A 13,868-nucleotide genomic window follows, 5' to 3' on the forward strand; every position below is an offset into this window, starting at 1 on the left:
TTTTTTTTTTTTTTTTTTTTTAAATTTTGACAGCTGAATGTTTTTGCTAGAGTCCTTTTTTTCCATTAGACTTCAAAACTTTGCACAAAGCAGACAAATACCTTCAACATTGAGCCAGTGGAACAAAACAACTTGCCACCACTGCCAGAGCTGGGAATGAACCAAAGGCTCGGGAACCCTAAGATCTGAGGGCAATAGGGAAGAATCAAGATGCCACTACAGAAAGGCCCTGAAAATTCCTGCCAGGTTTGGGTTACTATCTTGGACATCCTCTTAGGACTGTTTCTGGAGGAAATGATCCCTGAGAAACTTTGTAAAGCATGTTGAGTTTTAAAGGTCAACTAGCTGTTGACTGGATTTGCACTAAGGCTCAACACTCAATTCTATACTTTTTTGCCCTACACCCTGTCACAAATCTGAAGTGCAACAGCTTTTTGTAGAGCAAGGGCAGGGATGAACAGACACAGATGCTCTCCATGCAGAGGAAAAGAAAACCACATGGAAAGAATCCCCTGTTTTGCACTAAAAACATATTACTTCACAGCTAAATCTGAGGAAAAGGTGATATGGAAATAACTCACAATAAATCAGAATTGATGTCTCACTCAAGGAATATAAATGAGACAAGCACAGTTTTCTGAGCTTTTAGAAGTACTTCTAAGCTATAATGTGTATTTGTTGCAATAATAAAAAGTCAAGCTGTCTAAATAATTGAATACCAGTATTTCCAGGGTAGTTTGCTCTAAGGAATATCTTTTCCAAGTACTTCTACAGACTTCTCTAGGATATTACTGACTTTTTACTCTAAATTAGGCTATAAGGATCATTTTCAGAATTCCATTAGCTCAGAACAATACCCCATGGCCACTAGCTTTTTACTCTTACAGAATGATTTTCCTTTTAATTTGGGGAACTGTACAGTGTTATGCATTTAAAATTCAGAGTTAAGCCTTCTATATTAACCATCTAATCCTAAAGTAGCAAATTAGGGATCAAAAGTGCTGAGTGGCATACCAGTTTAGTAATTTATCCATTTAGTCATTTTACCTAGTTCTTTGCTCCGTGGTCTCATTTGAGGGATGTTTTAGCTATCTACACTTCACACACCTGGGTTGTCTCTCAATTTAGTCAGTCTTCTACATATACTGAAGTGAGAGCTTTTGTATATGTGTTATCATATTTGAAATGCACATTAGAAAAAAAAAAGTAATAATGTATACTTGGACATCATTTCCCTTCAAGGCCTCAAAACTGATCTGAGTGGTAATCATGCCAATTTTACTGAAAGGTAATTTGAAGCATAAAGCAATCTTATGACTTATTCAAAGCCACTTGGGAAACCTGTCACAGAATGAACCAAACTCAAACACCACATGGCATCCAAGATACCTGCAAGGGTAACCCAGCCCTGACAGGACACTCACGCTTTTCTGTAGTGGCAGCTGGAAACACAGTAGGATAGTCCACAGCATCTCACACGGCACCAGCTACTTCTGGTTTTTATACTTGTGCATGAACTGAGGTGCATATTTCTGCTTATGAACTGGAATTCCTTCCCACATTTCCTAAGCCAACTCCATTTTATTAAACGGGCAACAGTGTTTCCAAAATTAAGGTAATTTTTCCTCATTCAGGTAGTTTTTGGAACTTTGACTTCCTCATATTCTGTAAAGATCTTCCAGCAAAGAAAGTGGACTGAGAAATAGCCTTTTCTGGTCCATACTATACAGAAGGGTGCCTAGCCAATCTGAAGTCTTCAGAGACATTTTTTGGCAACAGAAGTTTTAAAATTATATATCCTCGAGCTTTATGCATTTCATACACTTGTCTTTCTTCTGTTCTAATAGATATTACAAGCCTTTGGCTCCATGTCCAGAGTCCTCATGCCAAACTAGACTCTGAAAGAATCTCAGGTTTAGCTGTTTAAGATTATAATGTAAACACAAGTCTTGTTTTTCCACTTAGACTCATGTAATTGAGTCAGTGAAAACAAAACACAGAAACAGTCAGATGAAAATAGAAACTGTCATTCATTTTGATTCTTAAAGGAATCCCCTTTGTCAAGTTCTGCTTAGTGTAGTATCCAGTGAACCTACAGTGGTGACATCTATACTTGAACCAGTTGACCAGTTTAGTGCCATTTTGTAGCATTTTTTCCGATTGGAAAAATATATATTATCAGTTAGTCTCCTTAGCAAGAGAAGTGGCTATTAGATCAATTATGTCTTAATTAACAATGAAATACATCAGCAGAATTGTGCAATCTTCACTGTTCTGTTCAAAGTACTGTTATGACACTGCGTAATTGCTGCATGTGTGGAAGTACCTTGCAGAACTCCTGTCTAGAAATATCAAAATAGCTTTCAAGATTTCAGTGTATAAGGTATTAGAAAATATTTCTCTTATAGCGAATTTCTTCAGTAGTGTAGCAATAACTCATTCTTAAAGAATAACATTTTTCTCTTGTGAAGTAGAATACTTATCATTTAAGAAGAAAACAAAAGAAAGAAGCAGCAAAACTTTACCCTCCGCACATCTTTGCCAAATGTTTCGCTGTAGCTGGTGCCCAGTATCTCAAACTGAACGTAGGGGTTGGCACCATCTTCTCTGAACTCCATAACTCCAGTAAGCCCAGTTATATGGCCCTAAGGAAATAAGTTTAAGAAATTTTAAATCAGGACAAATTTGCCATTATATATACCCCTTCTCATTAAATACATGCCAAATCTGCTTTGAAAATGTTTACAGTGAACTTAAATGTGGCAATTACATGTTCTTCAATAGCTCAAACACAGCAGCAGACAAAATACAAGTTTTGTTCTGGTTTTTTTTTAAAAGAAAATTACTTTAGCACTGACATCCACCGTATATTGTAGGAGAAAAAAAAAAAAAAAAAAAAGCCATCAGATCTTCATTGTTCACAGAGAGACACCCCAAAGAAATGGAGATGGACCTTGGTAGACAAGAGCCATTTCAGTGTAACTGAGCGCAGCAGGTTCAGTTCTGGGGTTGAATACAAAGGCATGAACACCATGCCCAAAATACAGAGTATGCCAGCTTCTTCCAAGAGAAGCATGAAGAAAAGATAACATTTTAATTATTATTAAAACCTCCATGTAAAAGCACCATGAGTTTATAGCAAAGAAGCTTGAAACGACATTGAAGTTTGAATTAATTTAGCAACAAAGGATGGTGTCACTGGGACTGGCTAGAGTGTAACATAACACTTGATCAAATCGCATCATTTTACTAGAGGAAAACCATTTCATCAACACATGTGGGAAAGCAGGTTTTTCTCCTGAGTAGCTGCTAGAGTTAGTATGGGAAAAAATAGTATTTTTCCCACTAGTATCTTTGATAAAATAACATTTATCCGAGAAGTTACCATGCATCTGCAAAGCCACAGTATTGTCCATATTTGACTAGTTCAATAGACTGAAAGACAATGTAAGTGTTGATTGTTCTTGATTGACTGGGGAAATTATTATGAAGCATGCTGACTTCAATTTGTATGACTATTCCTAATCACACTGCCACCACAGAAGGTAGCTATGAGAACAAGAGAAGTAGAACACAGACCACTGGAGCAACTCTGAAATGTGCCGAATTTGTTTATAAGAAATTATTTGCTTGTTTAATAGCTGTAGATCATTCAAGGTAGTTGTAATTCACTTGCTTGTATGTAATAAATCAAAGTTGAACAGAGGTCAAAATCTCTTCAGAATCTAATCTCAAGTGGAAACGAAGGAACTCTTTCAATTGCTCACAATATTGTGGTTTGGGTGTTCTTACCTTCTTAATAGTCTCTAGCATGGATCGTCCTCCATTCCAAGGCTTGGTGGATTTCCTCATGCAGTTCAGACTTGCCATGCTGTGCCATTTCCTGTCCTCCAGTTTTCTGTGGAAAGCATTGGCCAGCATGAGCACACTGTCATACAGGTACAGGTTGGAAACCTGCAAACAATAATAAAAATGAGTTTCTTTCTTTATCTGAGCATTCTTTAAAAGAAACTGAAAGAACCAAACAAAAGAAACCAAAAGAAGACGTAAGTAAAAGACTAAAAGCAGAGTATGTTTGGTGTATTCAACGCTCAAGGCAATTCAGACAAATACCAGTGCTCACTCTCACCTTTGCTGCTTGGCACTTTCTGGCCAAGGGACTCTGGCACACTTGCACTGCCTGTGCATCACCTACACCACTGCAATGCAGTGCTGTAAAGATATAAGAGATGGCAGTTCAAATATCAACTCAAGCTATGAAGGGAGTACAGCTATCTATCAACAAAAGACAAGGACTGCTACTTTGTCAGCCCTTCCTGCAAGGAGAAAAATATATAATTTAATAAGGTTCTTGTTCTTTTTGTTCATTTGGGCAATCTCCTTGGCAATTTCTGGCACAGCAAAATATAATATTAATACGACTGTTTACAACAGAGAGAGGAGAAATGATAATATTATTTTGGCTTTTTCTTCTCTCTCCTTCAAATATACAGGAGGCTGTTTATTATTCTGCTTCTAATAATTGACAGCAAAGGCTCTATAAGAACACCACACTAGCAATGTTGAACTATGTATTTCATATTTCAAACCAAGACATGAGCAGTAATACAAAATCAGATCTTTGACATGCGGTAGTATCCACCACAAGTGGACAAAATTTAACAGTGAAAGTTAGTTAGTGAAAATAATTTAAAATTGCAAATAAAATCTGAATCTATGCACAGATCCAGGGGTATTGATTTACCCTTTACTAAACTCAAATCACCAGTTCTCATCAGTTGCCGGATGATTCAGTTTTTTTTAAACTTATAAAAAGAGTATCCTTTTAACTCTCCTAGATGAAGGCTTTACCCATGGTGGTACACAAATTTGCCATTTATATTTTGATTTCTCTAATTCACCATAGAAGACAGTGCCTAGCAACCAGGAAAAGGCTACATGTGGCAGTTAATGCAGCTGCATACTTCCTAGAAAACTGTCATTCAACTGTGAAAGCTTTAACATATATTACTGCTGCATCACTTGTAAACTGATTTCATCTGAAGATCCTAATCTTCAGAAACAAAATGCTTCATGTTCCATGATCTGGATTTTGACATAAATTGAGTATCTAGGCACCTTGAAAAATAGAGGTATAAAAACAAAAATTCATGTTGAAAGAATCAAAATAGAAAGAAAACGCACAAAAAAAAAAAAAAAGAAAAAAAAAAAAAGATGATGATTCCCACTTATTTAAGTGACTAATCATAAAAAGGGATCTTAATGAGAATATATTGCAAAAAACATGAGATACGACTACGGAGAATCCCTCCCATCTAGCAATATCACCATCTTTCCCTCCTTTTCTTTCCGTCATCCCTGAACAAGCAGTCCACATTCCCTACATTTCCTGTTTTATTCAGTTAATATTTTTGCTTTTAAGAATTTCCAAAGCAGATACTTTCCAGATTCCCTCTTTTTCAGAAATGTAAGTAGTTAAAGTTAGTAAGAGTCCCAGCAATTAAGGCTCTTCTGCTTAGTTGCATTTGTCTCCCAGCTCTGCAGGTATCTTTCAAACAACTATCAAATAAAGCAATCAAGCAAACTCCTACTATTCAACAGGGCACTTTCCCTCTTCTGTGTTAAGCTACCTTCCAAACAAACAACCAATCAACAAACCAAAACAAACAAAAAACTCCAAAACAAACAAACAAAAACAACACACAAAACAAATCCCCAAAGATGCAAAATAAACCATCCCAAATGACACATCATAAAATCCACTTGCTTAGTAGATTTTACAAGCATAAGGGAAACCAGTATTTCTTATGTGTCATCATGATCCTCTTTTCTCCCCATTTAATTTGATTTTACACCCTTACTTGCTTTGGACCAGCCACAAATAAGAAATGCTTTCTATATTCCCAGTTTGATGTTCTTTCTCAGTTCTGGAAAACCGGGGCCTCATTCCCAAAACCAGGTTGGTTGGTTTGCTAGCAGAGAGCTCTAAGGCAAACTGGAAGATGTACTTGGGTACATAGTTTTCCTTCCTACTTTTTATGGTCTTAGAGAAGCAGCTATAGTTCTGCATGTGTAGTGGACTAAAAGCTTGATAGAACTGCTTTTGAGGAGCTCAGCCTACATGACCACATGTCTGATTCAGATTACTCTCTGCTGTACAGCACAACCAGTCACTTCTTTAGCAGCCTAGTTCACCTCTTTCAGTTATACCTATATCTGATTTTGTATCAATACTGCTTCATTATTTTCTCTTGAAAGAATGCTATAAACTGAGTGACAGCAAGAAAAGGAGTCCCTACTTAGGTACTTCTGTCACAAAACTGGAGATATGTACCAAAGCAGATGAAAATGTTGCTGAGGACACAGTGCATTATTTTTTGCCATGGGAAGACTATTCTGCATATTCTGTTGTACACACTTATCCACTGGTATTTTGCCACTCTGGTTCTCTTCTACGGCATGTCTAGTCCAAGAAATGAGCACTTGGCATTTTTTAATCAGCATAACTCCTTTTCATATAATTATGCTACGAGTATATGATACAGTAAAAATTACATACATAGCTAACTACATTTTACCCCCTTTTTACCCCCTGAAGAGTCAATATCCTATAGAAGAGTAACCTGAATTTTATTCACACCATCAACATTTCTTTTTTAGAATAGAAAATATGCAAGCTAGGATAAACCAAAACAAATCAACAACAACAAAAAAAAACAACCCAAAAACCAAACAAACAATGGCAAATCCTCCACAATCAAGGCTGGATTTGTAATCTTAACAATTGTCTTTTTCAAATGTGATACTTTTTTTCAGTCTGCTAGTTAAGTTATAAATTAACACTAAGTGTAGAAGTCCAAAGTATTAAGGGCGTGTGGTATTCAGAATTCACAGTGTTTGTCTCGAACAATCCAAGAGATAAGTGACAGACTCTGGGACTCAAGATGTGTGTCCTGTGACATCTGGGAAACAACATCTGTTGAGATCTGCAGCCGGACTAAAGAGATTTGCATCTTTCTCTGGAAGCAGGCTAAGCCTGTGGTGCCAGTGGCCTTATCCTCCCTTTGTTATGCAGACATCTCAGACTATCTGCAGGACTTAACCTGGCGCCATACCTACCCCCCCTGTTACCTCGGAGGAGCACGGAGAAGATAGGAGTTTTTCCTTACTCCGGAAAGAAGAGTGGGGGGGGGGCAGGGGGAAAGAACTGTATAAAAGTCTGGGACTCTATGGGTGCACGGGTAGCACTTCTCCACCTGGAACTACTTCCCCACCGACGACATCGACGACATCACTGAACCGTGGGTGGTAACTATGCTCTCGCTTTCTGTCCTCTATCTCTCTGCTTTCTCCTCTCTTTCCTGTCTCTGTTTTCCTGCCTGTCCTATCCGCTCTAGGGACTTTTGTTGTGTTATTGCAATAAAAGTTTGTTGTGTGCGTGACATCTGACCTCGTTTGTGTCTTAATTTCACCATTTGGGATCACCTTTATTTATTAAAATTGCCACGTACCCGAATACCGGATCGTGTCAGGGCGGACCACTGAAATTCATAAAGCATGACTCAAAGCATCCACTTTTACACAGTGATCAAAATTCCATGTGTAAACAGTGTGTTTATTTAAAACAAGAGAAGGCAGGTTGTTCACATGATAGTATTGTTTTGGTAGTCCTGTAGGTCAAGAGTCACTTCTTTGACATGCAAAAAATAGTCAAGACCAAAAATACCCTGGTAACTTAGAAAAGAAAGTCCTTTTGATCATTCACAATATGCAGAGCAAAACTCAGCTCCTGTTAATACACAGTAGTATAGATTTAATGTTTTTGTCTTATTTCTTTCTGAGGTAGAAAAGTCAGAATATTTAAATGCGTCAAAGATGCTCCTCTTCTCAAAATCTTATTCACTACCTGAATTCATTACTACGTATGTGCTTTCTTGCAGAAAAAAAGTTATTTAAAGCAAGACACAGAAGTTTTGGCCTAATCTCACAGTAAATCCAGGGCTACAATAATTTCCTTTATTTTTTTATTATTCCTTTAAATACCGCAAAATCTCTGCATATGTACTGGATTGTATTTGGAACACAAATTTGCTGTAGCCTCCAGAATAGCAGTGCTGTGAAAAGAGGGCTCAGTGAACAAAGCCTGAATGCATTTGTTCCTGCAATTGCACACATTTTAATTTTTAGCTAACTATCAAACTCCCTCTCAATACAAATGTGACCCCTGAAAGGGAATTTGTGAGATACCAGAGGGATCAGCTATATTCTGTTTCCAGCAGTGCTGTTACAGGCATGAGACTGTAATAAATTTTAAAATTAATGTTCAAGTCGCATTCAGAATTTGTAGCAAAGCAAGAGATGAAAAAACAAGGCCACGTACTTGGCTACTTTGGGTTTTCCAAGCTCTGAAGTATTTCTTATTTCCCATATTTATATATTTATAGGGGGAACAGAGGAAGGAAGGACATATTTGCCTGCAGGAATTCCCCTTCATAAAACAAAAATTCCTGGATGAGATCAAACTGTTTAATTTCTGTCCTGTTTGGAGGAAGAAAGAGTAATTTTTATTTCTTCTTTCACTTCACTGCTGAGAACTGTTAGAGATGGAGGTATTGTGGCTGAAATGTTTTTTGATCTATCAGCTATAAGAATGATAGTGACTGTTTCACCAATATATTAAGGAGCCTGCCCTATATACACATAATTTAAGCATGTTCTTGAATATCTTCTGAAAATTATTCCAGACTTTATGCACAATGAAGAAAAAAATCCACCATATACTAGTAAAGCAGATTTTTTTTTATGAGAATGGAAATCTCCCTATCACATTACTAAACGTAATTTTATACAAGTTTTTAACATTAATATCATGCCATATTCCAGAATGATTTTATTTTTAGAGTGCCAAATGAAGATAGCTTTCAGCTCCTTCAGAGGCACTAATCATAGATAAGCACTCTTTTGGGAGCCACAAAGACTGACCCCAACTTCTGAGTTGCCAGCAGACCCAAAAGTCTAGCCAGAGAAGACCACTAAAGAGACCAGCTTGGAAGACAAACTGACACCCGGATGCCTCTTCTTCAAAAAAATCTTCCCCAAGCTGGGCATCTGTACCCTGCTGCTGCCAAAATCACCCTGCGAGTGGCCACGGCAGTCAGCTCTGAGGATACAGCAGATGGAAGAGGAGCTCAGCCGGCGCACAGCCTGCCAGCAGCAGAAACGCCTGTTGCCTGGGGAATGGTATCACGGTGCTTGCCTATGCACACGCCAGTGGGCGCTAGAATTGTGGGTCAACTTTCAAAGCTCTAGTTTTGCAAAACCCAGCTGCACGCTTGTGACTCTAATGACAGGATGTTTCTTACTAGACACAGCCAAGGTCGGTGGCTCGCTTTATGGTGCAATGACATGCCTACAAGGACACTGCCAGGGCAGAGAGCCTGAAAATTTGGCCTATTTCATTTTCTTAAATGAGTTTGCAGAACCCATTGTGAGACTTTGCATGAATGCCTGTGTTTTAAATACATGCTTCGCTACCCATAAGAACAAAATCACTGCCCGCAGCCCGGCATTCATGAGAAAATCAGGGTCAAAAAAACAAACGCTCATTAAATACTCAAATGTCAGCTCCAAACTTCCAAAAGGCTATTTATTATCACTGAGGCAAATGAAAGTCTGAAAAAATTCTCCTAAAACTACAGAAAAACAGACCTCAGTAGTATACTTATTCAAGCCTTCTGACAGTAAGGAATCAAACTTGTGTATTATTTAGTACTTTGTCTATTCTAATTCTAAGTGTCTCAAATAATGGGGCATCTAAAGATTTCTATGGAAGACTCATTCTCAGAATATTTTTTTCTATTGAGAAGAAGCTTTTATTTCATGTTTATTTTTTTTCCCTTTTTACCAAGTTACACAGCTTAGACCACTTTCCCTGATCTAAGGTTTCTATTCTCTGAAAGGTCACTGTCCTTCAGCTATTTATTGTGAGTATTTATCATAATTATGAGTGTTTTCTTACTCATCATGCTTTATAACAACACATTAACTATAATACAAGGTCTGGAGCTGGAGGTACTGACCCTTTATTCTAGTCACTGTTGTCGGCTCTCTGAGCTCTCTTTTGTTCAGAGTACTGAACAAAAATTAAATTAAACAACTAGGCAAATAGAGAACTCCAGCAGTCAAACAGTAGTCTGAGCAGACAGGAGAAGCTTGCTCCAGAACGTACCTGGAGTTCTAGCCTCCAGAGTGCTCACAAAATCCCATGTGGTAAATGGAACTTGTAGTTGTTTGGATTTTTAACCATTTCTTCTGTTAACGCACCTTGTATAACCACATGCCATTGGGTTTCAGGGAGATAATATGTAGTGCAGTGGACAGTAAAGTCAGTTCAAGGATACTTTTCACTCACATTGTACTCAGAAATATTTTCACCATATCTGAACATCTGGCCAAAAGTTAAAATTAAATTTTGCTAAGGAAACAAGCAAATACAGGTTTATAATAAAAGGAAAAGAAAAATGTGCCTCATCAGTCCTTTATGGGAGAAAGTGAATGCTTCAATAGGCCTTAATCAATATTTACAGCCCCCAGCAGCATTTAAAAGATGTGTAATAACAACACTGTAAATAGGTAAATGAAAGAAAGGATATTCAGTTGTTCAAAACTGCAGGATCAGGCCCTTCAGTTTAGGCAGCCAAATACATTTCCAAAAAATAACTCCAGTTACAGTAGTTACATTGCAGTCATTCCTGAAAAGGAGACAGTTCATATATAAAAATGCAGCTCTGTCAGAGCACCTGCTAAGAGATGCCTACAAAGATATCTGATGGTCAAGTCTTTGAAGAACTAAATTTTTACACAGAAAGTAGTTGTTCAGTGAATACCTTCCCACACTTCTCAACATCTTTTCTTTAAAAACATCAAAGTAATGCCTGGAAGAGTTCCTCAATAGAGATATTGGACTTTGAATTCTGGGAAGAGTAACAAGATCATTTTTGTGACACAGTTTGCTGAGGTTTTCTTTATTATTATTATTATTATTTTACTGCAGGATCAGGCCCTTCAGTTTAGGCAGCCAAATACATTTCCAAAAAATAACTCCAGTTACAGTAGTTACATTGCAGTCATTCCTGAAAAGGAGACAGTTCATATATAAAAATGCAGCTCTGTCAGAGCACCTGCTAAGAGATGCCTACAAAGATATCTGATGGTCAAGTCTTTGAAGAACTAAATTTTTACACAGAAAGTAGTTGTTCAGTGAATACCTTCCCACACTTCTCAACATCTTTTCTTTAAAAACATCAAAGTAATGCCTGGAAGAGTTCCTCAATAGAGATATTGGACTTTGAATTCTGGGAAGAGTAACAAGATCATTTTTGTGACACAGTTTGCTGAGGTTTTCTTTATTATTATTATTATTATTTTAATCTTACTGTAATATTTTTTAATATAAACAGATAGATTGAAGTTAATAACTGTGTGAATGGTAAACAGGAGAAGAAAAAAACTGTAATGGGAAACACTTCCAAAAAGAAAGAAAAAAAATATTGTTTTAGAACATATAATGAATAAACTGATGAAAGTCTTAACCAAAAACCAAGTTTGTAGACAGGCTTCAAAAATAATATTTAAAGAGGAAGATTTTGTAAAAAGGCAGATTATGCATTAAAATTAAAATAAAATTGACTCTGTAAAACTATGTCTAAAATAATCTAAGCTGTTTAATAGCAATAATCTAACTAAACACCATTCAAATGCCATACAGGGTTACATACTAGGCTAACTGGATTTGCCTAAATCCTCTAGTGCTTCTTCAGTATTCTCTCCAGATAAGGCAATCCTGACAATGCTGACTGCCCAAGCCACAGGATTCGCATCACCAGTGGAAAATGGCAAGTTCTAAACTGTCTCTTTTCTACTTACAGAAAAGACAAATGAAAATACAGAAAATCATGTATGAAGAATACGAGAGATATATGTAGTCCTCTGAAGTCAAATAGAATAACCAAGACAGGAAACTTTATAAAGCTTTTTCTCCAGTTGAAGCAAAAACCCAGCTGGGTATATTATATGTGCAAGAAATAAGAGCATGAGCAAAATTTTGACAAGTGAGTTGATGGAATAAGATTGAATTTCCACAAAGCATTCAGAACAGATTTGGATGAGCTTGCAGAACAGACTGATCTTTAAAAGCCTTGTCATAATGCCAAACTGGGATGATCACCCACTGAAAAACAACTTTCCAGGATATGGTACTAAAGACACTAAGATCAAAATAATTCCCAAAAGATTTTCATTAATTTAGCCAGAACAAAATTAATGAACCATGATGTAAAGGTTTCTTTCTTAACTGGCTTGTTAAAAACACTAAATTCTCCCCTGTAAAAGTCTTACAGCTCAAAGCTGACAGAAATAAGCTTATTCTTCTTCAAAGTCATTAAATAAATAATCAACCAACAATAACTGGTAAGTTACGTTGACAATAAAGAATTACTAATATGAGATTGCCCAAAGGAGAATGAACCAGGGATTTCCAAGCTGTGGTGTTTATCAAACTACTTCAAAGCAGCACAGGACCTGGGTGCTGGCAGGTGGTCACTGCTGCTGGTGGATTCGTGCAGCCTGACATGGAGCTGGGAGCAACTGCAGCCTCTGGCCTTTTCTAGACTCACTATAATACACAATGCCCATACTTACCAACTCCCAGGGTCAATCACTGTCTTAGTTCAATCCATCCCACGTTAAGACTAAATTTGCAATCAAAATGTTCTAATCAAGCCCATATTCTTGATCTCACTAAAGTTTTCTGTTTTATCAAACAGCTTCAACAATGGCACAAAGAGATTCTTAACTGTGTTTCAAGTAAACCAGAAACACATAGTCCTATCAAAAGTCCAAGACCCATGTGTCAAAGTTATTGCACTATCCTTAGAAATAACACCCAAAATTGTACTTAAATTACTGCAGGAAAATTTCCTTATGGCATAAATTGCCAAGAAATCTTGAGGTATTGCTTACACCAAAGTCAAATCTGTTATCAAAATCTGGAACTTGAGCTAGACAATGCTCAGACAATTATCAGCTGCTAGAGACTTCTGAAACAGGACAGAGACTATTGAAACAGGACAGATTGAATCAATCATCTGGATACAGCCAATTAACTTAATATGAAATGGTCCACAGCCCCATACCTCTCAGGGTTCTGATATCCTTCCAGATTAACTCTTTCACAACAGGTGTCTAACAAATATACTAAGCAAGCAGTAACACCAAAAGATGACAATAGTACTTTTTCTTTTTTTTCCAAATAGAAAAGATTTTTAAGAGAATTAAATATGGAAAATCAGCTCTGAGTTAGTGCAACCACTTGCTGGTACTTTATTGATATAACATCACATCTGAAACACCTTGTTAGGGAAATAAAATAAATAATTATGTCAGGAAAAGCTGAGTAAATGTTGGATGCTCAGATTTATCTGTACTCATTTTATTTTTACTCTGAGGTTATACAGTCATAGAAAACTCATTCCATATTCCTAAGATGGACTTTTCTGCTTGGCACAACTACTGACCTGCAGCATCTGAAGATAGCCTTCTTGTGGATCGCACAGCAGTGATGAGATCCGGTGATTATTCCTCATGCATCTCTGATTGTTGTCTCTTGAGAGGGGGAAAATTTGCCGGATAACTGTCATCCTCCCCAGAGCACTATGTACCAACTCTAATATTTCGTTATCAGTGATTTCCTGTGAATGGAGACACAATCTTTTAGAAACATATATTTGTTCAGACATTTTATATATTCCTTTCATTACTGGATAAATGTTTTTTAAAAGACAGTAGATAGAAAAATATGCACATGCTTA

The 13,868-nt window shown here is 37.0% G+C and overlaps 1 protein-coding gene across 1 annotated transcript in view; it reads right to left on the bottom strand.

Moving 5' to 3' along the window:
• GRID1 (glutamate receptor, ionotropic, delta 1) overlaps nucleotides 1–13,868 on the bottom strand; it is a 536,004-nt gene that overhangs the window by 91,051 nt on the left and 431,085 nt on the right. The window contains exons 6-8 of the mRNA XM_010001117.1: nucleotides 13,575–13,748; nucleotides 3,793–3,954; nucleotides 2,526–2,645 (exon numbers count right to left, since the gene is read on the bottom strand). Coding sequence (XP_009999419.1) covers nucleotides 2,526–2,645; nucleotides 3,793–3,954; nucleotides 13,575–13,748 — 456 coding nt within the window. The remainder of the gene's footprint in view (nucleotides 1–2,525; nucleotides 2,646–3,792; nucleotides 3,955–13,574; nucleotides 13,749–13,868) is intronic.

The sequence above is a fragment of the Chaetura pelagica genome, unplaced genomic scaffold (genome assembly GCF_000747805.2).
Source record: "Chaetura pelagica isolate M959 unplaced genomic scaffold, ChaPel_1.0 scaffold346, whole genome shotgun sequence".
Classification (NCBI taxonomy): domain Eukaryota; kingdom Metazoa; phylum Chordata; class Aves; order Apodiformes; family Apodidae; genus Chaetura; species Chaetura pelagica.